The 27,711-nt window shown below is 48.8% G+C and overlaps 1 protein-coding gene across 1 annotated transcript in view; it reads left to right on the top strand.

Moving 5' to 3' along the window:
- The window catches only part of RADIL (Rap associating with DIL domain), a 47,614-nt gene extending 20,179 nt beyond the window's left edge, over window positions 1–27,435 (top strand). The window contains exons 3-15 of the mRNA XM_032231425.1: window positions 1,506–1,834; window positions 2,878–3,561; window positions 6,045–6,082; window positions 9,927–10,087; window positions 14,431–14,543; window positions 16,366–16,603; window positions 16,796–16,968; window positions 18,955–19,108; window positions 20,105–20,295; window positions 21,384–21,801; window positions 23,145–23,284; window positions 24,528–24,667; window positions 25,897–27,435. Of these exons, the coding sequence (XP_032087316.1) occupies window positions 1,506–1,834; window positions 2,878–3,561; window positions 6,045–6,082; window positions 9,927–10,087; window positions 14,431–14,543; window positions 16,366–16,603; window positions 16,796–16,968; window positions 18,955–19,108; window positions 20,105–20,295; window positions 21,384–21,801; window positions 23,145–23,284; window positions 24,528–24,667; window positions 25,897–26,005 (2,888 nt within the window). The 3' untranslated portion in view covers window positions 26,006–27,435. The remainder of the gene's footprint in view (window positions 1–1,505; window positions 1,835–2,877; window positions 3,562–6,044; window positions 6,083–9,926; window positions 10,088–14,430; window positions 14,544–16,365; window positions 16,604–16,795; window positions 16,969–18,954; window positions 19,109–20,104; window positions 20,296–21,383; window positions 21,802–23,144; window positions 23,285–24,527; window positions 24,668–25,896) is intronic.
- Window positions 27,436–27,711: the final 276 nt, after the last annotated feature.

The following is a 27,711-nucleotide window of genomic DNA, read 5'->3' as shown; positions in this document are numbered from 1 at the left end:
TACCAGAAGGCAGGACAAGAAACGACGATGGATGGAAACTAACCAAGGAGAGAAGCAACCGGTAATTAAGGAGAAACTTCCTGACGGTGAGGACAATGAACCAGGAGAACAGCTGGCCACCAGAAGTTGTAGGTGCTTCATCACTGGAGGCTTTCAAGAAGAGATTGGAACAGACATTTGTCTAAAATGGTATAGGGTCTCCTGCTTGAGGAGAGGGCTGGACTAGAAGATCTCCAAGGTCCTTTCCAGCTCTAGTCTATTCTAAACCTGTGCTTGCATTTACAAGCTTTGTCGTACCCCAGGGTAGAGACAATCTCTCTCTCTCTCTCTCTCTCCCTCTCTCTCTCCTCTCTCTCTCTCTCTCCCTCTCCCTCTCTCTTTCTCTGACAGTAAGGAGAAGTTAATTGTTCCTTACCTCTGCAGCTAATCCGCAGAGTCTCCACTGCAGTTGGCAATCCTTTCCACCCGCCAGTGCGCTGGCAAATGAGCTTGGCTTAAAAGCCCGGGGGGGGGGGGAGAACGAGCGCCTGGGAAGCCCTTGGTTCAACTTTGCGGTAAGACGGTAAGACGGTTGATGGTCTCCAACCTTCCTCGATCCGTCCTCTCTGCATTCCACACCTCCAGTTTATTTCCAGGGATTTGGGGAAGCGGGAGGGAAGGAGGAGAACAAGGGAGGAAAGAGACTTTTCCCTTTTCTTAATTCCCCCCCCCCCCGCTCCCCAACCGCAGAAGGCAGCTGGGAAAGGTTGCTGCACAAGTCGTGAAATTGGATTTGCGTGTTTGCATGTGTGTGTGTAGGTCAGAAGAAAGAGAGAGCAGAAGGGACTCTGGAAAAGACTGACGGAGGAGGAGGGGGGAGTAGAGAGACATGTCATTTGCATGACCCATCCAGATGGTCTTTTGGGGGTGGGTGGGTGTGTCTCTGTGTGTGTGTGTGTGTGTGTCTAATCTCTCTTGAAATATATTTTGGGCTTTCGTTCTACTGCATGGTTTGGAAGGGAAGCCAACATAGAGAGCAGAAATAGAGAAATATTTTTATCCCAGCAGCGGGAGTCCAATGATGGATAAGTGGTTCTCTCCTTTTCTTTACCTAAACTTTTAATATTATTATTACTAGCCATGCCCACACCCAAGTGGCAGGTGGAACAGAATGATTGTCAGGCGGGGAGGGCGAGTAGAACATCTTAACTCCTTAGCATCGGATAGTGTTAATAATAATATTAACAGCGGGGTTTCAGGAGGCCAAAAATGCCGTATACAGTGTATAAGATGCACCCAGATTTTCAGCCTCTTTTTTGAGGGAAAAGGGTGCGTCTTATACTCCGAAATATACGGTAATATAAATCGCGGGTCACAGGTGATCATCAGAAATACCGGTTCACGCGAACCGCTAGCAATTTTTTTTACTACCGGTTCGGGCGAACTGGTCCGAACCGGTAGCATTTCAACCCTGGATGGGCCTTGCCTGCCAACCTTCTTCTCCTTCACCCCCCCCCCCCCCCCAGGAATTAACGCCCAGGCTCGGAAGCTCCAGCGCAACCGCACCAAAGGCACCATGACCCTATTGAGGGCTTACCATACTTCGCCCCCCAGCCTTAGGCGCACCGTCAGCGAGACCAGCCTTAGCCAAGCGGGCCCACTGGAGGACCAGAAAGAGGAGGGGCCTCTTCGACGGCACTACTCAACACTGCCGGAGACCCTCCGATGCATGGAAGGGGTACCGGATGGGCGAGCGGCGGCTGCCCTTGAAGAGCCGAATGGGAGTAACACCTTGAGACTCTCCCTCTATCAGTCCCCACATCTGCTGCTCCTTCAGGGATACAGCCAGCAACACGTGAGTGTCCTTTCTCATTCGGGGTGAAATCCAGCAGGTTCTGACAGATTCTGGAGAACCGGCAGCGGGAATTTTGAGTAGTTCGGAGAACTGGCAAATACCACCTCTGACTGGCCCCAGAGTAGGGTGGGAATGGAGTGGGGAGGGAATGGGGATTTTGCAGTATCCTTTCCCTGGAGTGGGGAGGGAATGGAGATTTTGCAGTATCCTTCCCCTGGAGTGTGGAGGGAATGTGGATTTTACAGTATCCTTCCCCTGGAGTGAGGAGGGAATGGGGATTTTGCAGTATCCTTCCCCTGGAGTGAGGAGGGAATGGGGATTTTGCAGTATCCTTCCCCTGGAGTGAGGAGGGAATGGGGATTTTGCAGTATCCTTCCCCTGGAGAAGGGAGGGAATGGGGATTTTACAGTATCCTTCCCCTGGAGTGAGGAGGGAATGGGGATTTTGCAGTATCCTTCCCCTGCCATGCCCACCAAGCCCCGCCCACAGAACAGGTAGTAATTTTTTTTTGAATTTCACCCCTGCCTCTCACCCAAGGGAGCTTTCTTCAATTTGCCCTCCTGCTAAATTGCCACCTCCCATTATCCCCAGCCACCCTCCACCTGTGTTGGAAAGCCACGGGCATGATTCATGGTTGCGGATAGGATAGTCCCCCGTTCTGAAGCTCCCTAGACTGCAACAATAATTCCATCGCTAGGTTTCTTCCCGAAGAGAACAACTACAACTCCCATGTTCTCCCAGCCAGGCTCCTCCCCCATCCTGCTATTCTATAGATCCATAACTTTGCCAGTCTTCTTAATCGTCTCCCTCCTTGGCCAGCATCCCCTCCCACCCCAACCCTAGGAGATGTCCACCATCCCAGCCTGTGAATCCTTCATCTGTATGGAGGAGGGAACGTCTCCATTGCTTTGAGTAGCCCTCTTGTTGGACCGGGAAAGAGAAGTCCTTTCCCCCAAACTTGGCACGAGGGTCCCCCGCCCAACTCAGAACAGGTTGGCCCCAAGCTCGGCCCTTTCTACCTGCTTGTGTGTTGAACTCCGCAGGACAGGCTGGTGTACCTCTTGAACCGCGAGCAACACACCGTTGGCCAACGGACTCAATCCAGCAAGCCGAGCATTAGCCTCTCGGCGCCCGACATCCTTCCTCTCCACTGCTCCATCCGGCGGGCGAAGCTGCCCACCCGTTCTCGCCACCGCTCCGAGGAGAAGCTCATCTTGGAACCCATCCCGGGTGCCAGCGTCTCCATCAACTTCTCCGAGGTGCGGAAGACGGCGGTGCTCCGTCACGGTGACCTCATCTCCCTCGGCCTCTCCTACCTCTTCCTCTACAAGGACCCACTCAAAACTCAGCTGCTGCCCACCCAGACGCTGGTGAAGCTGAAGGCCATGCGCCGGGCTCCCGAGCCCGAACCGTCATCGTCGACCCCCTGCAAGATATGTGGTGCCCACTTCAAAGACAAGGCCTCCTCTTCCAAAAAGCAAGAGGCCCAGCCCTCCTCTGGACGGAAGAGCAGCCGGAGGAAGCTGCAGCTGGAATTTGACAAGGCCAACGAAGACCTCCTGCTGAGAAGGATCATGACCCTCATCGATCCCACCGGAGATGACCACAAGTTGACCCCGGCCTTTTTGCTGTGTCTCTGCATCCAGCACTCGGCCACCCATTTTAGGCTGGGAGACTTTGGGCAGATGCTACTCAAGGCGACGAAGATGGTTCAGAAGAGCGTGTGGGTCAGTGGCTTCTATGAAAGAGGGACGTGGGAGGTTTGGAAGGAGGAGCCATTTGGGCTTTGATGGTGGGGCATCTTTAGTCCTTGTCGGTTTCAGTCTGTTTCCGCTGCCTCCCTCGTCGGAAGGGTCCCTGACGCTCTCTGAGCTTGGCTGTTTTCTTCCGGAACGTTTCATGAGCCGAGGTGGCGTAGTGGTTAGGGTGCAGTACTGCAGGCCACTTCAGCTGACTGTTATCTGCAGTTCAGCGGTTCAAATCTCACTGGCTCAGGGTTGACTCAGCCTTCCATCCTTCTGAGGTGGGTAAAATGAGGACCCGGATTGTTGTTGGAGGCAATATGCTGACTCTCTGTAAACCGCTTAGAGAGGGCTGAAAGCCCTATGAAGCGGTATATAAGTCTAACTGCTATTGCTATTGCTATTCATGACCCAACTAGAGAACATCATCAGTGCTAGAAGGGAGAGGGATTTGTGGAGTGGAAGAGGAGGAGGAGGAGGAGGAGGAGGAGGAGGAGGAGGAGGAGGAGGACGACGGCTATGGGCCCTTTATGCTCTCTGAGCTTGGTGGTTTTCTTGCAGACGTTTCATGACCCAACTAGAGAACATCATCAGTGCTAGAAGGGAGAGGGAATTGTGGAATCGAAGAGGAGGAGGAAGAAGAAGAGGAGGAGGAGGAGGAGGAGGAGGAGGAGGAGGAGGAGGAGGGCTACGGGCCCTTGATGCTCTCTGAGCTTGGTGGTTTTCTTGCAGACGTTTCACGACCCAACTAGGTAATGTCGTCAGTGATGGGAGGGAATTGGGTTTGCAATGTGGAGGAGGAAGAGGAGGAGAAAAACTGTGATGCTCTCTGAGCTTGGTTGTTTTCTTGCAGACGTTTCATTACCCAAACTAGGTAACGTCATCAGTGCTGCCTGATGATGATCCCTAGTTGGGTAATACAACTTCTGCAGGAAAACCACCATGCTCAGAGAGCACCAAGGACCCCACAGTTAATACAATAGCAGAGTAGGAAGGGACCTTGGAGGTCTTCCAGTCCAACCCCCTTCCTAGGCAGGAAACCATATACCGTTTCAGACAAATGGCTATCCAAAATCTTCTTAAAGACTTCCAGTGTTGGGGCATTCACAACTTCTGGAGGCAACTTCTGTCCCACTGATTAATTGTTCTGACTGTCAGGAAATTTCTCGTTAGTTCTAAGTTGCTTCTCTTCTTGATTAATATAACACAATACAATAGCAGAGTAGGAAGGGACCTTGGAGGTCTTCTAGTCCAACCCCATCCCTATGCAGGAAACCCTATACCATTTCAGACAAATGGCTATCCAACATCTTCTTAAGGACTTCCAGTGTTGGGGCATTCACAACGTCCGGAGGCAACTTCTGTTCCACTGATTCATTGTTCAGACTGTCAGGAAATTTCTCCTTAGTTCTAAGTTCTCCTCCTCTTTTCCTCCCCCTCCCCAGCACTGATGAAATTGCCTAGTTTGGGTAAGGCAACGTCTGCAGAAAAACCACCAACCTCAGAGGGCACCAAGGACCCTTCATTTCAACCCTGAGCTCCCAATATTCTCTTCTGTTGATACCTCTCTGATCTTCTCCGTTTCTTTCTCCTCTTCTCCCTGTCAACATTTAGATGGTGTCCGTCCGAATGCCTTTCCCCCCCCCCTCCAGAAAATGCAAATTACACAGATCACACAAAGGTCCTCATTTTTGGACTCTCTCCGCTGTAAGATTTGACCGTGGGCGTTTGGCTCTCAAAATATGCGCCGTTTATCAGCTTTGCCATTTTTCGAAAAGCGGCTGAATGCAAATGTTGTGTTTGAACCCAAAATAGTGGTTTTTTTTGAGATCAAAAACATGTACAAAGCAGCCTTCTCTGTGGTCTGCCGGGCGCTCACTTCAAACCTGAAGCATTTTGAATTCCAAACCGTTTTGAGGTTCGAAATGCTTTGCGGGTCCCTCCCAGAAGTGCAGGCATGGAAGGGAATTTACATTTTGATGCCGCATTCATTTAGGTAACATGAATTGGGCTGGGTTTTTGTTAAAATGTCGATGAAGTCCTTGGTGATCCTCATAATTGCCACCAGAAATGGAAGCAGCTCGAAATCTTGAAAAGAACATTAATTCCTGCGCATAAATGGTGCTGTTTTTGCTATCCGCGCAGTGCAGAATCGGGAAATCACAGTTTTAATCCATTTCTGTATTCCTTTAGATCACTGGCGTATATTTTGATTTTGTTTTTTTTTAAAAAATGGGTCGGGTCTTTGTAAAAATGTCGATGAAGTCCTTGGTGATCCTCATAATTGCCACCAGAAATGGAATGTGTGCTCAAGCAGCTCGAAATCTTGAAAAGAACATTCATTCCTGCGCATCGCGCAATGCAGAATCTGGAAATCACAAGCTTTTTTTATCTATTTAGATCGCTGACGTGTATTTTGATTTTTTTTTCTTTGTTTTAATTTGTTCCGATGTGTTTTCTGGTTCTAGGAGAAAACAAATGAGCTTGCAGAAAAACAATCCTTACAGTAAGTTTCCTGTTTTCCTATTTCTTTCAAGAATAGTTCATCTCACAAGATCTCTTTAAAATCTGACTCGAGGGGCCTTTTCCACCCAAAAATCTTTTGTTGGTGTTGGGACAAAACGGGGCCTTCTCTCTGGTAGCACCAGAATTGGGTAATTCCTTTTAAAGCGAGGGTAGATGAATTTTGACACCTGGTGATTTTAATATGTCTACCAAGTTTTCATTTTGCTTGGCTTAATATTTATTGGGCCTATTATTGCTCCGCAATCTTCCCTTTGAAGTCAAACTTGTAGTTTATTTATTTAATCAGACAGGACTAGAACTCACTCTCTCCTGGTGATTGGCTCAGAGTCACCCAGCTGCTTTCCATGTCTAAGGCAGGATTAGAACTCACAGTCTCCTGATGATTGGTCCAAAGTCACCCAGCAGGTTTTCATGCCTAAGGCAGGACTAGAACTCACAGTCTCCTGGTGATTGGCTCAAAGGCACCCAGCTGCTTTCCATGCCTAAGATAGGACTAGAACTCACTGTCTCCTGGTGATTGGCTCAAAGTCACTCAGCGGCTTTCCATGCCTAAGATAGGACTAGAACTCACTGTCTCCTGGTGATTGGCTCAAAGTCACCCAGTGGCTTTCCATGCCTAAGATAGGACTAGAACTCACTGTCTCCTGGTGATTGGCTCAAAGTCACCCAGCTGCTTTTCATGCCTAAGATAGGACTAGAACTCACTGTCTCCTGGTGATTGGCTCAAAGTCACTCAGCGGCTTTCCATGCCTAAGATAGGACTAGAACTCACTGTCTCCTGGTGATTGGCTCAAAGTCACTCAACTGCTTTCCATGCCTAAGATAGGACTAGAACTCACTGTCTCCTGGTGATTGGCTCAAAGTCACCCAGTGGCTTTCCATGCCTAAGATAGGACTAGAACTCACTGTCTCCTGGTCATTGGCTCAAAGTCACCCAGCGGCTTTCCATGCCTAAGATAGGACTAGAACTCACTGTCTCCTGGTCATTGGCTCAAAGTCACCCAGTGGCTTTCCATGCCTAAGATAGGACTAGAACTCACTGTCTCCTGGTCATTGGCTCAAAGTCACCCAGTGGCTTTCCATGCCTAAGATAGGACTAGAACTCACTGTCTCCTGGTCATTGGCTCAAAGTCACCCAGCGGCTTTCCATGCCTAAGATAGGACTAGAACTCACTGTCTCCTGGTGATTGGCTCAAAGTCACTCAGCGGCTTTCCATGCCTAAGATAGGACTAGAACTCACTGTCTCCTGGTGATTGGCTCAAAGTCACCCAGTGGCTTTCCATGCCTAAGATAGGACTAGAACTCACTGTCTCCTGGTCATTGGCTCAAAGTCACCCAGCGGCTTTCCATGCCTAAGATAGGACTAGAACTCACTGTCTCCTGGTCATTGGCTCAAAGTCACCCAGCAGTTTTCCATGCCTAAGATAGGACTAGAACTCACTGTCTCCTGGTCATTGGCTCAAAGTCACCCAGCAGCTTTCCATGCCTAAGATAGGACTAGAACTCACTGACTCCTGGTGATTGGCTCAAAGTCACCCAGCTGCTTTCCATGCCTAAGATACGACTAGAACTCACTGTATTTTAGTACTCCTAGAGTACCCGATCAAGCATTACAACTTTGCCTAAGTATTATTGATGTACAAATCCCACCTTCCTTGGCACAGAATTTGCACTACCTGGGAGCAAAATGTAAGTTGCATAATTATTCGTTCCTCCCAACGGGCGACACCACACGAAAGAGACAGTGATATATTTCAGCAAATTGCCACGGCTGTCAGGCTGTTTTCCCTTGCGCACATGGGCGCCTTTATCTCGTCTGAGTAGCAGGTGCTCACATACCAGATTAGCAAACATCCTTATCTCTTTCCCCCCCTCCCCCTCCCCGGGGTCCTGTACCCAAGAGTTTGATAGCAGGATCCCAAAATATCTTCCACAAACCGCTTTGAAGAGAGACTGCACGGCAGAGAGGGTTGAGTGACGATGGCAGTATTAGAAGAAGAAGGAGAAGGAGAAGGAGAAGGAGAAGGAGGAGGAGAAGAAGAAGAAGAAGAAGAAGAAGAAGAAGAAGAAGAAGAAGAAGAAGAAGAAGAAGAAGAAGAAGAAGAAGAAGAAGAAGAAGAAGAAGAAGAAGAAACTTAGTTGATACCTAGGATTCTGGAAGCAACCCATATCAACCATTAGCACCAGTCAATGGTATTTGTGACACATCTTTAAATGTTCAGTTGACTGAGTTTCGAATGGAGGAGAAGGGGGAGGAGGGAGGAGGGAGGAGGGAGGAGGAGGAGGAGGAGAAGAAGAAGAAGGAGAAGGAGAAGGAGAAGGAGAAGAAAAAGAAAAAATCTAACTTGGGGCGGAAGAAAAACCCCTGTGAAAATGTAAATCCAGAGTTTTCAATCTTCTTGGCGATAAGTGGAGCAATCTTTCCGGATAAGCAAAAGATTTCGGGCGAGGGCTGTCATTTTGGCACATCCCATTGAAATGGGGGAAAGAAGTCCATTTTATGCCCCACGTTTTCAATCCTCTCTGGGTAAGAAGATCGATAATCTGATAGAGGGGAAATTGATGGAACACCGCAAGGATGAGGAAAGGATGCCTGCTTCAAAATGAGTTGACTCCGAATCAGCAAAAAAAACTAAAATAAAATAGAAACATCAGTGGGCGTGTAGGGCTAAGCAAAGGGGGGATATTTTCGCCGGGCGAGACCCGTATTCAAGTCTCTACTCAGCTTTGAAGTTCTTTAGTCTAACTCACGGAGTTGTTTGAGTAGAGATTATACAATCTGTGCCCCGTTGGATTGATGTTTTAGAGATATTTCCTTACCTAAATAGAAAGGCCAAGAGTGGGGAGGAAGGAGTGAAGCAGGAGCAACTTTTGGCTGCCCCACCGAGGTTTTTTTTTTAAATGAGAATTTTGAGAAACAAACTTTTACAAATATTTACTTCCCTCCCCCCCACCCTCCAACCCCCCCCCCCCCCCCGACTTCCCAGAATCAATACAGGGTATAAATCTTTAACAAAAACAATCTAAAATATGCTTAGGAAGAAAAGAAATAGTTAATAACGTCACTGAGTTTTCTTGTGGAGATCTAGCAGGAAACTTCAGAATCAATCCTTCCTTCCCTTCCTTCCTTCCTTCCTTCCCTTCCTTCCTTCCCTTCCTTCCTTCCCTTCCTTCCTTCTCTTTCTTCCCTCCCTTCCTTCCTTCCCTTCCTTCCTTCCCTTCCTTCCTTCTCTTTCTTCCCTCCTTCCTTCCTTCCCTTCCTTCCTTCCCTTTCTTCCTCCCTTCCTTCCCTTCCTTCCTTCCCTTCCTTCCCTTACTTCCTTCCCTTCCTTCTCTTTCTTCCCTCCTTCCTTCCTTCCCTCCCTTCCTTCCCTTTCTTCCTCCCTTCCTTCCCTTCCTTCCTTCCCTTCCTTCCTTCCCTTCCTTCTTTCCCTTCCTTCCCTTCCTTCTTTCCCTTCCTTCCTCCCTTCCCTTCCTTCCTTCTCTTCCTTCCTTCCTTCCTTCCTTCCCTCCTTCCTTCCCTTTCTTCCTTCCCTTTCTTCCTTCCTTCCCTTCTTTCCCTTTCTTCCTTCCCTTTCTTCCCTCCTTCCTTCCTTCCCTTCCTTCCCTCCTTCCTTCCCTTCCTTCCTTCCCTTCCTTCCTTCCTTCCTTCCTTCTTTCCTTCCTTTCCTTCCTTCCCTCCCTCCCTCCCTCCCTCCCTCCCTCAAAATAGAACTACCTGAGAAATCTGGGAACTCTTCTCTCAGCCCATCTGGAAGGCAGGTCTGTGAAAGCTCTCCTAGCCACCTTAAGACTTCTTTTAATCGTCGGTCTGTTTTGCCAGCCAGGATCCAGCGTCGCTTTCCCGCTTCACCATCTCGGATCTCCTCCCCGACCTTCAGCACGTGGTTTTCTGGATGTCCAACTCCATTGAAATCCTGTACTTCATTCAGCAGAAATCCCCCGTTTACATCCAGAACATGGAGGAAGAGCTGGATATCAAAGGTAAGTGGGGGGGGCGGAAGGATGTCCATTCCTAGAGTTGAGGTGTCGATCAGAGCGTCCTTGAAATGTTGATTCAGTTGGAATTGGAACGTGTTACGGTAATGATGGTTTAATAGCTGACCAGCCGCTGTAAGGCTGTAAACCAGTAGTGGGATTCAGCCGGTTCGCACCTATTCGGGAGAACCGGTTGTTAACTTTCTAAGCAGTTCAGAGAACCGGTTGTTGGCAATCTCATTTTGTGTTTTTTCCCACTTTACCGGGCTAATCCTGTAAGGAAGGCAGGAAGGAAACATTCTAGTGTTGTTTCTAGCCTAATCTTTATTGCCCTCCTTACAGAAACTTTATCTCTGATTAACCTTTATTACACTGTAACAGCTAAGGTGAAGTGCCCATCGACCTGAGTGACATTGACTTGGCCACGCCCACTCAGTCACATGTCCACCGAGCCAAGCCTACCCAGCTGGTCATTAGGGCAGAGAACCGGTTGTTAAATTATTTGAATCCCATCACTGCTATAAACCGAGATGACGAAATGAGAATGACTCAGGAGGGTTACTGCCACTTTAAGAAGCTGTCTATATAAGGGAGGCCTTATGAGGGCAGTTTCTCTCTCCGTGTGTGCTTCTGTGTTATAGTTGAAGATAGATGGATTGCCTGGTTTTGCCTAGTATGTGTATGTATATATCTATGCCTTGTAGATAAATCACTGTTTGAAAAACCTCTGTCTACTGCATTTTGCTCCTGGGTTGTCTCCAGTGGTGGGTTGCTGCGGGTACAGCTGTAGCGGTAGTGGCCGGAAGCAGCTGAGACCGTACCTGTACGGTGGCTCATTTGGCCCACCCACCTGCCCGCGTTCTATAGGCAGTTTTTATGTCAAAAGGCACACTGCTCATGCACGAACAGTGTGCAGTGCCTATGCGTGCCCCAACAAGCAGCTGGGTGTCACAGGGGCAGTGGATTGCACATGTGTGCACAGCGCACATCCCGCACATGCACAGTGCACGTCAGACTTGTGCATGGACAGACCGTGATCAGTGTACTGGTAGAGATGGTAAGAGCAACCCACCACTGGTTGTCTCAAAATAGTAGCCACTCAGTGCGCACTCTGTCAGAATGTTGAGTAGAACTTGACTTTGAGTAGAACTTGACTTTCACCCCATTTCTTGGGGTTGGGAAAGCTGGTGGCCCTCCAAATATTCCTGAACCCCACTTCCTTGGCTGTCAAGGACCACGGTGAGTGATATTGGAGATACTTTGTCTCTCTTGGTTTCATTCATTGCAACCAGTGGTGGGTTGCAGGCGGTAGGCCCTGGTATGGGCGTACAGGTGCCTGCTGGGAGCACTGGGTATCCTCCTGGTATGATGCTCCGGAGGGCTCGGCTGCCTGCCTGCCCTCCTTACTTGTATTTGAGCTCTTCGGCGCTTCCGTGCACGGATCGTACGGCGCCTGCAGCCGAGCAGCTGGAGAGTCGCGGAGGCGTCGCAGGAGATAAGGATGCATGCACATGCTGTGCGCATTCATGTGGTGGACGCCAGGATTCCGTTGCACCGTATTAGTTGTGCCAGGATATGGAACCCACCACTGATTGCAACCCACCTGGAGATCCGTTGTGATTAAACAGAGCTGGAGAAAATGATAGAGGAGATCTCTGCTGTCCAAGGAACAATTTTATGGGCCACCAGCTGGACCACGAATGGTCCTACGAGGCAAACCCTCTTCTTCTCCTTTGTGGACATCCAGCCAAAGAGAAATCCCTCCTCAGTTGAACAGAACTATTTCCCAGGGCCAGGAGAGCTTGAGTTGGATGAAGGCTGGTCAATTCCTCAGCTGGTTGACCTTGAGTAGTCTTTCTTGCTTCTCCTTCTCCCCCTCCTCCTTGCCTGAAGCTTCCTCCCAGAGGGAAAAGAGAGAGAGAGCAAACAAACCATGTTCTGGATGCCTTCCATGTTTTCCATCCTATCTCAGTTCCCAGGCTGATAGCGCAGCGAAGAAGGTCAAGGGAAGGGAATGAAATTCCACCGAAAATTCATCTCTAGTCAGTGGATTCAATCCAATCCCTTCCCATCCCCCACCCCCAAAAGTAGAAAGCCAGCATGACATGCTGTATGTAATGGATGAGAATTTTTTTAAAATATTTTTTATGTTTAAAAAGAAAAAAAAATGCAAAAGAAAAAAGAAAGCCAGCATGTCAGGAAGAAGAAAGCTTGAGCAACCCTGAGCTATAGCAATAGCAGTTAGACTTATATACCGCTTCCTAGGGCTTTCAGCCCTCTCTAAGCGGTTTACAGAGTCAGCATATCGCCCCCAACAACAATCCGGGTCCTCATTTCACCCACCTCGGAAGGATGGAAGGCTGAGTCAACCTTGAGCCAGTGAGATTTGAACCGCTGAACTGCAGATAACAGTCAGCTGAAGTGGCCTGCAGTACTGCACCCTAACCACTGCGCCACCTCGGCTCTCAATATAGATATTCTCTTCTATTGGAATGTCATTTCACCCCCCCCCCCTGATTTGGTACTCCCCACTCAATAATTTCCCATTCTCCCAAGGCATTACAAAGAGATTTCCAGTTCAATCTTTCTCTTTGAGTTCCAATTTTAAAAAAGGATGCTATAATGAACCCCATTAAATGGGCTTTTTTTTTTTTTTTAGACATTTTATTAGGATTTATAGGCCGCCCTTTTCCCTGAGGGGACTCAGGGCGGCTTACAATCACAGGGAAGGGGGTGCAATATCAAAAGACAAACAATATGTGAACAGAAGAAAATAATAAAACACAACTTGCATTCAACAGTCAACACTCGGGCGGGTAAATTGGGAACCTATCCCCAGGCCTGATGGGAGAGCCAGGTCTTGAGGGCTGTGCGGAAGGTCTGGATGGTGGTGAGGGTACGGATCTCAACGGGGAGGTCGTTCCACAGGGTCGGAGCTGCAACAGAAAAGGCTCTCCTCCGTGTAGTCGCCAGTCGACATTGACTGGCAGATGGAATCCGGAGGAGGCCCAGTCTGTGCGATCTAATCGGTCGAAGGGAGGTAATCGGCAGAAGGCGGTCTCTCAGGTACCCAGATCCACTACCATGGAGTGCTTTAAAGGTGGTCATCAGTACCCTGAAGCGCACCCGGAGATCGACAGGTAGCCAGTGCAGCTCGCGGAGGATGGGTGTAACGTGGGCGAACCGCGGTGCGCCCACTATCACTCGCGCGGCTGCATTCTGGACTAACTGCAGTCGCCGGATGCACTTCAAGGGCAACCCCATGTAGAGCCCATTGCAGTATTCCAGCCTAGAGATCACAAGGGCTCGAGTGACTGTTGCGAGAGCCTCCCGGTTTAGGTAGGGCCGCAACTGACGGACCAGGCGAACCTGGGCAAATGCCCCCCTGGTCACAGCCAACAACTGGTGATCAAAAGTCAGCTGTGGATCCAGGAGGACTCCTAGGTTGCGGACCCTATCTGAGGGGTATAAAATTTGACCCCCCAGCCTAAGTGTTGGAACATTGGCCAAATTGTTGGGAGGGAAACACAACAGCCACTCGGTCTTGTCCGGGTTGAGTACCAGTTTGTTAGCGCTCATCCAGTTCTTAACGGCCTCAAGACCCTGGCTCATCACGTCCACCACTTCATTGAGTTGGCACGGGGCGGACAGATACAGTTGCGTATCGTCCGGCTTTGATAAGGAATTGTTCCTTTCCTCTTTTGAAGGAGTGAGTGAGTGAGTGAGTGAGTGAGAGTGAGGGAGGGAGGGAGGAAGGACAGAAGGAAAGGGAGGGAGGAATAAGAGAGAAAGAAAGTGAGGGAGGGAGGGAGGACAGAAGGGTAGGGGGAGAGAGGAATAAGAGAGAGGGGAGGAGGGAGAGAGGGAGGGAGAAAAGTAGGTAGGTAGGTTAATCAACACTGGAGCTTTTAAAGAAGACAACAGACAGTCATTCGTCCAAAATGGCCCAGGCTCTTCTGCTTGAGCAGGGGGCTGGACTGGAGGACCTTGAAGGTCCCTTCCAACACCCTTAATCAGAAGGGAGGGATGTGGAGGGGACGGAGGAAGGGAGGAAGAAAGGAAAGAAGATAGGGAGGGAGGGAGGAGAGAGGAAGGTAGATGGGATGGAGGAAGGGAGGAAGAATGATACGGAATTGTTCCCTTCCTCTTTTGAAGGACTGACTGACTGAGGAAGAAGGAAGGAAGGAAGGAAGGAAGGAAGGAAGGAAGGGAAGGAGGGAGGACAGAGGGGTGGATGGATAAGAGAGAGAAGAGAGAGGGAGGGAGTTTCTGAGTTGAGCCGGACTGATCCAGAAAGCCAGTGCTTTCCGAAATCTCCACATAGGGGTCGTGTCTTTTCTCTTTCTCAGGATCTAAGGAATCCCTCTTCTCCTTGACCATCACAGCTAGTGAGGAAGCCATGACGGTTCTGGAGGAAGTCATCATGTACACCTTTCAGCAGTGCGTTTACTACATCTCCAAGGTACATCAACCCGAACCTGGCTCCCGGGAGCAAGGAGAAGTGGGGATTTTTTTCACCGAATCCTCCTTCCCAGCTAAATCATTAGCTAAAACAGGAAGGGGGAGGAGATACCAAGTCCATGTTTGACACTACCTTTCTCCCTAAAGTGTCGAACCAGATGCTCATTTTGCACCTGGTTCGCCGAACCGGTGGTTACAAGGACTGGACTGGCTGGCCTCGCCCCTCCCTCCCCTCCCAGGAGTCTCCACACGGCCCGTTCATCATGCCGGGTTAAGTGCAGTCCCTCACAGAGGGTCTGGGAGGGCAAAAAGATGGGCCTCCAAGAAGTTCCAGAAATGGGCCCCTATCCATCCCAGGGGCCGTTTGAGGAGCCCTGATTTAGTGCAATATAAAAAAATGCAAATAATTTTCCCGCGGACCACCAAAATTTCCCCCCGGACCGCCAGTGGTCCACGAACCCCCCCAGTTGCTGACCGCTGCCTTGGAGAACAGGGCTGTTGGGAAAAGGGACATTGTATACCCGAAGGAAAGAAGGGAGGGAAGGGAGACTAAGGCCTTGGCAAAAGGAGGAACATCTGGGCCGCTTTCCAAGCTGGGGGAGGCTCCCGTCTCCCCCCCACCCACCATGCTGGGAGTCAATCCCTGAAATGGTTCGAGTTCCTTCTTGGTGGTGGTGGGGAAACGTCACCCTGTCCTTCAGACAGCTGTTTCCTTTCTTCCCCCCTTGCACACAGCCTTCTCTGTTTGGGGTTTTCTTCCTCCCCGCCCTTCGTCCGAGGGAGGCCGGAGATTCCTTCCTTCTGCTGATGGGGGGGGGGGGAGGGGGGGCAGGGAGAGAGGGCAGCGCAGAGTTGCGAGCACATTCTGACACGCTCTGGAAGGGCCTCCGACCAACATTTTTTGCTGCATAGCAGGAATGCAAAGCGAGAGAGGGGACGGGGGAAAGGGCCCTCTCTGAGGAATTTGCAATCCAGATGTTAGCCGGGAGTTGGTCAGTTTGAAGAGAGCAGGGGAGAGGAGCCAACTGCTCCATTAAACAACAACAACAACAACGACAAGGCTTAAATGTGTTTTCCCTCCGTGCAGAAACAAATAAGATCAGGAGACGTGTGTGTGTGTGTGTGTGTGTGTGTGTGTGTGTGTGTTTGTGTGTATGTGTATGTGTGTGTGTGTATGTGTGTGTGGCTGTGTGTGTGTCTGTGTGTGGCTTTGAGCAAGACCCAGATGGGAAAACTCAGCTGCTGCCCACCTGGAACTCAGGAAGGGTGTTTCCTCAGGGTCCACCTTGGCATATTCCTGAATAGAGCTGGAAAGGGACCTTGGAGGTCTTCTAGTCCAGCCCCCTGCTCAAGCAAGAGGCCCTATAACCATTTCAGACAAGTGGCTGTCCAGTCTCTTCTTAAAAAAAAACTCCGTTGATGGAGCATCCACAGCTTCTGGAGACAAGCTGATTAATTGTCCTCACCCTTAGGAAGTTTCTCCTTAGTTCTAAGTTGCTTCTCTCCTTGATCAGTTTCCCGCCCATTGCTTCTTGTTCTGCCCTCAGGTGCCTTGGAGAATAGCTTGACTCCCTCTTCTTTGGGGCAGCCCCTGAGATATAGGAAAACTGCTACCATGTCACCCCTGGTCCTTCTTTTCATTAAACTAGCCATGCCCAGTTCCTGCAATCTTTCTTCATGTGTTTTAGTCTCCCCATCCAGTTCAACGCCTCCTGTTTCTTCTCCTCCTCCTCCTCCTCCTCCTCCTCCTCCTCCTCCTCCTTCTTCTTCTCCTTCTTCTCCTCCTCCTCCTTCTCCTTCTTCTCTCTGTCCTTCTTTCGCAGTCTCTCTATGTGGCTCTGCCCCCGTTGTTGGAGTGCAACCCCTTCCAAAGTGAAGGCCGCGACGGTTGGCTCTCCTCGCCCCCGTTGCCCGAGGAAATCCACAAAGTGGTGTCGATTTACCAAGCCGCCCTAGATCTTCTCCATCAGTACGACGTCCACCCTGAAGTCACCTCCCAGATGTTCGCCTACCTCTTCTTCTTCTCCAACACCCTCCTCTTCAACCAGCTCATGGAAAAAGGTGAGCGGCTTTCCCCCAAGGCGGGGACAGTTGGTTTATCCTGGCGTGGGGGACTCACAAAACTATCAGGCGCTGCCTGTCTCTCCCCTGCAATGAAAGATCTCTTTTCCCTCCTGCAAAGATGGAAGGACTCTAGAAATACGTCAGCCAGATGTGGATGATCCACTCCTGTCCTTGCTCTCTCGTGTCCAGGTTCCTCTCTGGGCTGTTTCCACTGGTCAAAAGGGGTCAGGATAAGGGCCGCCGTGCGTCTCCTTCTGGAGTGGGCCCAGAGCGTGGGCCTGGGGCCTCTAGCAGACCAGTTCTTCGCCAAGCTCTGCAGCGTGGCCAGCCTGTTAGCCATGCCCAATTCTCAGCTGCTGCAGGTGAGTCTACAGGAGGCACCGGGGTGAGTTTTGCATGGCGGATTTGGAAGGCCCGGATCAGCTCACGACCGAGAAGCTGCTGAAGATAGTGGAGGGCCACAGTAGACACCCAGAAGTTCTAGAACAGGGAGGACAAACCTTTTCGGCACGGAGTGCGCAAACTGCAATGTGCATGCATGTGTGGCCATCTGCCCATGCCAGAGTGCCAGAAACCTGAAAACCAGCTGGCTGATGGGTGCATGCCTTTTTGGTTTGCCATTTTTGCTAGTTTTGGGGGGACTTTTTAGGCTATTTGGGGGGGCTGTTTTCAGGCTGTTTTTTCAGGCCTAGCTTAAAAACTGGCCTGAAAAATATCCTGAAAACAGTTCCCAAAACAGCCTGAAAAACGGCTCACAAATGATCTAAAAATGGCCCAAGAAACAGCCTGAAAATATCCTGGAAAACACCCCAAATATGCCCCCAAAATGTCCCTAAAACGACCCAAGAAACACCCTGGAAATGGCTTGGAAAATGCCCCCAAAATGCCCTGAAAATGGCCCAAGAACAGTGTCAGCGTTTCAAGTATCATGTAGAATTAAATCAGAGTCCAAGGCAAAATGATCCCTAAAGTTCCAATTTAATAAATCAGACATCTTAGGACATCTGTGTTAATCCCAATTCTGGAAATGACATCAGAATCCCACCCAATTAAAAGTCCAGGATCTTGTCCCCACACCCACAATCCATCATGTGGTCCAATCTTCTTCTTCCACGCTGGCATCCACACCCAGCTGCTTCCGGTCAGGTGTAAAAGTGCGGAGGCAAAAGATGACCTTGGTCTTCTGGGAAAGAATGACAACAATACATTCCACAATCCTACTCCTGTCTATTCCCCCCTCCCATCAGCTATACTAATGAAACGGCATAATGAAATAAGAGAAAGTGTGGCAGGCCAAAATTCTAAAAGGAATATAATTGCAGGCCTGATAAACAGTCTGAAAAATGGCCCCTTTTGGGGGCATTTTGGGGGTTGTTTTCTAGCACTCCGGTGTCCGCAAAGACCAGTTGGTGCCATGGGTTGGCCATCATATTTCTAGAATGAGGAAGGTTTGGCATCCGACTCTTCCTAGCTGATTTTCAATTCCTTGTGTTTGTTGTGGTTCGGAAATGGGGCTTTCTAGGAAGTTTTTCCAAAACCTGCGTGTCTTAAAATCAAAGCCTTAAAATCAGCCTAACTGACACAACTTAGAAATAAACAGAGTAGCAATAGCAATAGCAGTTCAACTTATATACCGCTTCATAGGGCTTTCAGCCCTCTCTAAGCGGTTTACAGAGTCAGCATATCGCCCCCAACAACAATCCGGGTCCTCATTTCACCCACCTCGGAAGGATGGAAGGCTGAGTCAACCCTGAGCCGGTGAGATTTGAACAGCCGAACTGCAGATAACAGTCAGCTGAAGTGGGCTGCAGTACTGCACCCTAAACACTGCGCCAAAAAAAAAATCTTTCTACTGGGAATAATCAAAGGGAAATATATACAAAGAAAATTAAGTACATATTAACATATATCTGCTAACTACAGCTAGAATAGCATTTGCCCAATGCTGGAAACAAAATAATACCCCCTCGGACGAATTAGTGATAAAAAAAAAACTTTGGATTGTGCAGAGATGGACAAATTAACACTGAAATTAAAAGATAAAGAAGAGTCGGAATATTATGAAATTTGGAACAATTGGTGCACATGGCTGCAAAACAGGAATAAAATTAATTAAGCCAAAGGAAGATATATATAAATATATAGAGAACTGTGTATAAAGGTGTGTAAATATAGAAACGAAATATTATATACATGTACAGGTATGACATAACAATGTTGATGTAATGACTGTAAGGTGTTGTAGAAGGGGGAAAAATAATTTTAAAAATCTGCAAAAAAAAGAAGAAGAAATAAATTTTATTTTTTTTAAAAAGAGAGCATACTTGAGGCTTCCTTTCTTCGCTCAGATGTCCTGGCCCGTCTTGAGAAGCGAGTTCCCTGCCTTGAACCCGCCGCAGCTGAGTCACATCTTGACCCAATACCAGACGTCTTCTTCTGCCATGGGGTGTGTCCCTGCTTGGCAGCCTGGCAACGGCGATGCTCTGGCAGCTGTGAGGACAGGTGAGGCTTCCGATGTTCTGCGTCTGGCCTGGGGGAAAAAAACCCACAGAAACTGGAACAAAGGTGTTTTTTTTCAAGCGGCCACCAGATTTCCTGTTTCTTGCATTCGTATTTTCTATTGGTTAGTTTGTGAAATGTGTACAAGGTAGCGGGTGTAAATATAAACGACGTGAATGCAGGACATGGGTACGAATAAAGGGGGACAGTAGGACAGCGGTGTTGAGTTGGCCACACCCACCCAGCCACGTGACCACCAAGCCACGCCTACCCAGCGGGTCATTAGGGCAGAGATCCGGTGGTTAAATCATTTAACCACCGCCTTCAGGAAACCTGGCTGTAAAAACCTGGCTGTTCCGGCAGGCCTGGGGCTGTTGACCTCATTGTTGAGGTCCAGCCCTGGTTAGAATTTTATTTATTTATTTATTTATTAAATCGATTTATAGGCCGCCCAATCCCGGAGGACTCCGGGCGGCTTACATCGAAATGCATGTAGTTTTGTGATTTTATCTTTTTTTTATTTTTCTTTCTTTCTCTTTTTCTTCTTTTCTACATAGATAGTTTTATTTTCCATTTTCATTTTCTTACAGTCACATATATACTGTACAGAACCGGGGCCATATAACATTAAACAATAAACACAGCCATTCCTCTTGTCAATAATACCCCCCAAAATAGAAACCCAATGTACCTCTTCGACCCTCCATACACCCTTTCTTTCGCCCCCCTCCAACTTTCCGTCTTCCCACCATCATTCCCCTCTAGCCTACTTCCCCTCCCCCTCTACCACGCCTCTTTTTCTTCTTTTGTAAGCCGCCCGGAGTCCTTCGGGATTGGGCGGCATATAAATTTTAATAATAAATAAATAAATAATAAATAAATAAATTTGAATCCCACCACTGGTTTTACCCCGCGTAATCCAGGAAGAATGTGGATCCAAGCACAGATTGAAACTAAATGGTTGGATATGGGGTGGGTGGGATGGGGTCTCCCTTGCAGATGACATTCTGGAATCTTTTGATAACCATCCCCCCATCATGCTGCCCACCGGTGGGTTCAAGGTGGACCTGGAGACCGATCATCTCGATGACAACGTCTACCGGCATCTTCTGTACATCCGCCATTTCCTGTGGAGCCTACGCAGCAAAAGCCCGCACTCCAGCGACTCTCTGGAAGCAGAGACCCCAAAGGTATCCCCCCCCAATCCCACCCTTTAAAAACGGGATGCATTCCAAAAATCCTGGCTTGGTTTGTCTGCAGAGCTCACCACCGCGCGGGTCAGTTTTATATCCGAGTGTGGTTTCCTTTTGAGTTAAGCTGGGTTGAAGGATAATGTGGGACATTGGTAGGAATGTCCTAACGTGGGATGGAAAACATCACGTTATCTTTTCAAAGGGGAAGAATATTTTTTTTGGGGGGGGGGGGTGGAATGTGGATCTGGATTCCCAGCAGGGAAAGGCTGTATGTTCTGACCCAGGCTTCCTTAAAAAGCAAGAAGCAGAGTCTTGGTCCAAGCGAAACCCCTTTTATTTACACGACTGTGAATTCCTTTCCTTCACAGTCAGCAAGGCTTTAGCAAACAGTCTTTCCGAGGAATATTTATCCACACGAACCTTATCTCGCTCGGAGAGCTGCCAGATAACTAGTTTCCAAATGCAGGGCAAGGCAACACTTGGCCCAGAGTCTCTTATAGTTACAAACAGAACTTTCCACTCTTGAAACGACCGAAGGAACGAATCGTTTCCGGCAAAAGCCCCCTCCCCATTCGCTCCTCTTTTGTTTCCTATGGGAGGAGCCAATCTCCTCCAAGGTGTGGCTTTACTCCCAAGTCAATTCTGCTTTCTTAGTTGTTGTCTTTAGGCAGCTCTGCGCATGCGCACACTGGGAACAGGCTCCAGCTGTTCCTCTGCCTCACTGCTGTCTAGCTCTCTCTCTGCCTCGGACGCAGAGCCCTCATCTGAGCTTTCCTCAGCCCCCAGGACTGGCCCATCTTCCTCCCCAACCTCCTCACTGTCCAACTCTGTGGGCCACAACACTGTATTCCAGAGGGATAAGAGACAGTGGAGTTTAGATAGTTTGGTTGGGAGGAAGAGAGTTAAGGCGGCTCCTCCTTAGAGCTTCTCATCACCTTTATTGATGCAAATGCTTGCTTCACTCTGGCAAGATTCTGTCTATAGGTGAGGAACAATAAAGGGAACTGCTTGGAAGAGCCTCAACGTGTCGTTCTTGGTTTCTGGAACCTGATATTTTTCTTTGTTTTCTTACTTTCCTCTTAAAGACTGAAACGGTCAGCTGCCAAGCGACACCCCCAGCGGAGTCTGAGACAATAGTTGGGTCGGTTGAGAGCGCCTTTGACTGGACGAATGCCAGGAGGACGATGAACGGTGAGAAGCCGAAGAGGGAGGAGAACGTCTCCCAGGTGACTGTTTCCAACCTGTCCACCTCAAATTATGGGACTTGTGAGACGCAGCTACCCAACACTCTCCAACAGCAGCAACTTGAGAGACCGAAGGGGAAGAATGGGACCAAGCCAGTCACGGTGTCTGTGGATTCCTCCTGTTTGTTGACTCCGCCTAACACACCTCTGATCTTTGACTCCATCGGCCTGGAATTGCCCCCAGAAGCTACACCTGGGAAGGACATCCCAGAGTCTCGGAGAAACGGACTCAACGGCACCAAAACCCCAACCCAGGAAGGTACGAAGGAGGATTGTTAATCAGGGTTGGAAGGCGAACGGTTTGACCTTCCAGATGAGGAAACGGTTGAAAGGAAACCAATAACGGAGAACATTCGTGACTCAAGGTTGAAATGAAGGGTCCTTGGTGCTCTCTGAGCTTGGTTGTCTTCTTGCAGATGTTTCAACTAGGTATCATCATCAGTGTTAGAAGGGAGGTGGGTTTGTGGAGAGGAGGAGGAGGACTGTGGTGTCCTTGGTGCTCTCTTTGTTTTCTTGAAGATGTTTCATGACCCAACTAGGTAACATCATCAGTGCTGGAAGGGAGTGGGATTTGCAGAAAGGAGGAGGAGGAGGAGGACTGGGGTCCTTGGTGCTCTCTGAGCTTCATTGTTTTCTAGCAGACGTTTCATTACCCAACTAGGTAACATCATCAGTGCTGGAAGGGAGTGGGATTTGCAGAAAGGAGGAGGAGGAGGAGGACTGGGGTCCTTGGTGCTCTCTGAGCTTCATTGTTTTCTTGAAGATGTTTCATGACCCAACTAGGTAACATCATCAGTGCTGGAAGGGAGTGGGATTTGCAGAAAGGAGGAGGAGGAGGAGGACTGGGGTCCTTGGTGCTCTCTGAGCGTCATTGTTTTCTTGCAGACGTTTCATTACCCAATTAGGTAACATCATCAGTGCTGGAAGGGAGTAGGGTTTGCAGGGAGGAGGAGGAGGAGGAGGACGACGATGATTGTGGGGTCCTTGGTGCTCTCTGATCTTGGTTGTTTTCTTGCAGATGTTTCATGACCCAACCAGGTAACCTCATCAGAGGTTAGATAATGGAACATCTGCAAGAAAACAACCAGCATTTTTAATGCTTTTCCAGCAATGTGGCAAGATTGTGATGCTTTGAGGGAGCAAGCAAATATGGTTTAATTTAGGCATGCTTTCTTTCTGGCATTATTACAGGGGTGATAATTGCCTGCTGCTCGCTTTTCTAAAAATTGCTGGGCTGATGTTTCTTTAGCGCTTTGGGCCACTTTAAGCGGGGGTTGGGGTTGGGGAGGCGTTGTACTCTGTATCCCACTGTGCTAATTGCGCCTGAAGCAGCCGGATCCATCATGGTAGGACAAAAGTGGGGGACTAGAAACGTTAAAAAAGAAATGCTAAGAATTGAACGCGACTCTCTCCAACCCTCCGGGGGCGTTGGAGCAAAATCTCAACATTCCCAGCGATGATTATGCAGGTTGGAAAACCCAGCGAGACCCAGCTTGGGGAGGAATGGTTGACGGAAGGAGAAGGCAGTGACGAACAGCGTGCGATGTTGAAAAAAGTACAATCGGGTTGTGTGTGATTTTTTCCCCCTCTCCTTGGCCTCAGGATCGTCTCCCGCGCCCTACGACTTTCCCACTCCGGCTTCTTCGAATCGCAGCTCGGCCACTGACGATTTTTGCTACGTCTTCGTGGTGGAGCTGGAAAAGGGGCCCATCGGTTTGGGGATGGGATTGATTGATGGTTTGGTGAGTAGGTCTTCTGGGGCAGGGGTCCCCAATCTTTCGGAACTCGGGGACTATTAAATTCATCGTTTTAAATCCCGTGTATCCATTGCATGTATCTGTCCCAGGGGCCATAGTTTGAGGACCCCCTGATTCAGTGCAATATAAAAAAAATGCAAATAATTTTTCTCCAGACCCCCAAAATTCTCTTGCGGACCACCAGTGGTCCATGGACCACCAGTTGGTGACCACTGTTCTGGGGGATGTGGTATGAAGCCTCTTTCGTAATCAAGACGGCAAAGAGTAGCTTTCAGGAGTTGAGTTGAGTTTGAGTTTATTGGTCTTGTATGCCGCCCACTCCCGAAGAACTCCGGGCGGCTTACAATAAACAAGGGAAGGGGATAAATAAACAAAACAACACTTTAAAATACACAACGTTCACAGTTACCGTGGGGCTGGATATTTCACAAGCCCCCCGGCCTTCTGGAGCCAAGGTTGATATGCTCCTGTTTTGACCCCCTCCTCCGTCCAGTAACGAAAGCCGAGACAAGCTTAATTAGAATGTCCTTTAATAACAAGACCAGAATCTCGGTGGCTGAAAGCCAAGTAAACAAACAGATAAGGACCTTGGCAGCAAGTCCGACAAACCTTGGCAGCAATTCAGACAAACCTTGGCAACAATCCAGCCTGCCAAGTTAGTTACGTTGACTAAACCAGGGTTTGGATGACTGAGAATCTCCATAGACATCTGGATTGAGGAAGGACTCCAAAACATCTGCTTTAGGAAACAAGGATGGTGTGAAGTTTCCAAAAGATGCCCTGATTAAATCATGAGCCTCGAGACAAAAGTTCAAAAGAAATCCAGTCATTTATTAGGAGCAACATTTTGGCATTTTCTGTTGTGGAGCCGAAACTGATTTCCGTTTAATGGCGTCTGAACTTCATCCCTGTTTTCTCCCCTCCCCTCAGTCTGTGTCATAAATCACATCCACCACCGAGGTGCTGCAGCAGGCTGTGAACTTTCTCGCCTCACACGCCTGCTGTAGAAATCTGATATCCGAAGGTATGCATGGAATTCTCCCTCCCCTCAACATCAACTTGATAATAGGCATGGAAACACTTTACAAGTTGACAGATGGATCTGGAACTTTTCAACGATGAACTCCTGAGGTTTCTCTCTCTCTCTCTTCGCTACTCTGCTTGTGGTTCACCTACTATACCAGGATTCACCCATCTTCTTCTTGCTCTTCTCTCCTCTGCCTTGTAGCATACCCCTTTAAGTTCTCCCGGGATCTACATTCGGACTTTGATCCAAGACAGTCCAGCGGCAACCGATGGCAGACTCTCGATTGGGGACCGCATCCTTGCCGTCAACGGCACGAGCCTCGTTGGCTCTCATTACCAGAGGTAGGGGCAAAGTAAGGCCAATGGGGTTTATAGTACAAAGGAACCCATTGGCGACAATGACTTCTCTGAGGCGGCTTTTGACGGAGAATTCTGGGAATTGTAGTTCGGACATCTTTGGAGGCCATCCAATTTGGCAGCGCGCTATCCCAGGTCCGTCCTTGCTACAGGATGTTGGCTTTAACTTCCTTTCCCTCCAGTAGAACTATTGAACGCCTTACAAATCTCAGATTTGGAGGGGTGATTTCTTATTTCCTGGGTTAAACGTGAAGAAAATCAAAATCTGTATATGGAAGATCCACACACAGCATAATTCAATTTTCATAATGCACCTTACAGATACAGTATCTTCCTATTTCAGGCAGAACTTGCAGATTTCTGGAGCATTTATTTGGTGGGATTCCATCCTACATTCAGATAACAGAATGACAGAGTTGGAAGGGAGCTTAGAGGTCTTCTAGTCCAACCCCCACCCTCTGCTTAAGCAGGAAACCCTATGCCATTTCAGACAAATGGTTGTCCAATCTCTTCTTAAAAACCTCCAGTGTTGGAGTGTTCACAGGTACCGGTCATGAATGTTGAAAGAGTAGTGGGAGAAGATCAATCAATCAAGATCAAGGGAGGTACTAAGACCACTCTATAAAGCCTTAGTAAGGCCACACCTAGAGTCCTGCATCCAGTTTTGGTCACCCCACTATCAAAAGGATGTGGAGACTCTAGAAAGAGAGCAGAGAAGAGCAACCAGGATGATTAGGGGACTGGAGGCTAAAACATAACGATGAACGGTTGCAGGAACTGGGCATGGCTAGTATAATGAAAAGAAGGACTCGGGATGACATGATAGCAGTATCCCAATATCTCAGAGGTTGCCACAAAGAAGAGGGAGTCAAGCTATTCTCCAAAACACCTGAGGGCAGGAGAAGGAGCAATGGTTGGAAACTAACCAAGGAGAGATTCAACCTAGAAATAAGGATAATTTTTCTGACAATGAGAACAATCAACCCATGGAGCAAAAGTTACCTCTGGAAGTTGTGGGAGCTTCATCCCTGGAGGCTTTCAAGAAGAGACTGGACTGCCATTTGTCAGAAGTGGTGTAGGGTCTCCTAATTGGGCGGGGGGTTGGACTAGATGACCTACAAGGTCCTTTCCAACTCTTGTTATCCTGTAAATTAATTAAGTAGTTCATGGTTTATAACCCTTTTAGCTGTTTTTCCTTTCTTTCTTTCTTTCAGCGCTGTAGACCTCATTCGATCTGGCGGGAAGAAGCTGCGCTTCCTGGTGGCCAAGTCTGATCTGGAAGTTGCCAAGAAGATCAGCTATAGTTCTTCACCTTCCCCATAAAAGCTGGTCCAATTACCTTCTGCAATTCACGTACCGTTGAAGGTGCTCCAAGGATAGCAGAGTAAGCTTGGTTGGATCCATCAGCAGATGACACCCCTGGGAAGTTCCGAAGGCTGCCTGGAGTTGCAATGGGTCAATTTGTGTGTCTGTTTGGGGAGGGGGAGACACAGTGCCATGCTACTCTTTTGAGACCCAGAGGTTTTCCACCAAGTGCCCCAAGATTGACCACAAAGCATTTTCCAAGAGGACATGTCAAATTGACCTTCTAGCAACTCAAAAGTACTGGGATTTGGGGCAAATTATGTCCATCTCTGCTTTGCTTTACAGTAGGGAATTCCATCTGGGCCACACAATCCCTTCCAATACTCCAAAACTTGCAAGGCTCCCAAGCTGGTTATTTGGGACCTTCTCCTCCTTAAGGACTTCACCGGTTGCAGGTATCTTGGCTTGCCCCCTGGGCCAACTGGCTTTTGCTGCAATGACAATGGGTCAAGTGAATGGACTCGAAAGGTAGAGTATTGATACTTCCATCCTGCTCTGACTCGGTGGGCCCTGAAGCTTTCAACTCTGCTTTTGGCCCTAACGGTTCTTTCTATTCAGCTCAGGATGGTGTGGAACCAGCTGCCTGCTCTGGGGTGTGGAAAGTCAAAATTAGGGCATTTTTAACGAGGTTTTGGGAAATGATAATTGCATGCCAGGAACCAAAGATGGATGCTTTATATAAAAAAAAACACGCCCTTCCTCCAGTTAAGTCGGAAGGGAAGGTTGCTATGCACGCAAGGGAAAATGGGCTATTTAAACAAAAATAGAATGGGCCGCTCTCTCTTGCAAATATTTTATTTATTTGCATACGGGATTCCTGTCTTTAGATCGTCCGCGCGACAAACCGAAAGCAATAACAGGTTGCAGCTCTCAAAAGCAACATGCCGGGAACTCTGGGTTGGGATCAGGGAGTCTGATGAATCCCCTTTCCTGCTGATCTTTCTTAGCTTAGCCCAGAGGTGGCGAACCTTTTCGGCACTTGCATGGAAACATCATGCACGCATGTGTTTGTGTGCTCGTTGGGGTCGCGCTCTGGAAAAGCCAAACTTCCCGATTCTAGCACACACATGCGCACCTGACAATCAGCTAACTGGCACGCATGCACGGGCTGGTTTTTGGCACTGCCACGCGCACGAAGGGAATCACACTCCGGAAAAGCCAAACTTCCAGGTTCTGGAATGCACGCACACCCGACAATCAGCTGGACAGCGTGTTTTTCGGCACTGCTGTGTGCGCAAAAGACAGCTGATCATCGTGCGCGCATGTGTGCCAGAAACCCAGAAGACAAATAGGCAAGGCTGTGGGTGCCGGGCGACATGGCTTCATGTGCCACTTTGGGCACAGGTTCCATAGATTTGCCGAGGTGGCGCAGTGGGTAGAGTGCAGTACTGCAGGCCACTCCAGCTGACTGTTATCTGCAGTTCGGCGGTTCAAATCTCACCGGCTCAGGGTTGACTCAGCCTTCCATCCTTCCGAGGTGGGTAAAATGAGGACCCAGACTGTGGGGGCGATATGCTGACTCTGTAAACCGCTTAGAGAGGGCTGAAAGCCCTATGAAGCGGTATATAAGTCTAACTGCTATTGCTATTGCTATCATGGGCTTAGCCTATCTCATGGGGTTTTCCAGTAAGGCTGCCATATCTGACGATGCGCATTGCTACGCA

This window comes from Thamnophis elegans, chromosome 14 (assembly GCF_009769535.1).
Source record: "Thamnophis elegans isolate rThaEle1 chromosome 14, rThaEle1.pri, whole genome shotgun sequence".
Taxonomy (NCBI): Eukaryota; Metazoa; Chordata; class Lepidosauria; order Squamata; family Colubridae; genus Thamnophis; species Thamnophis elegans.
The sequence above is the reverse complement of the archived record's forward strand: the minus strand, read 5'-3'. Positions and strand labels throughout refer to the sequence as shown.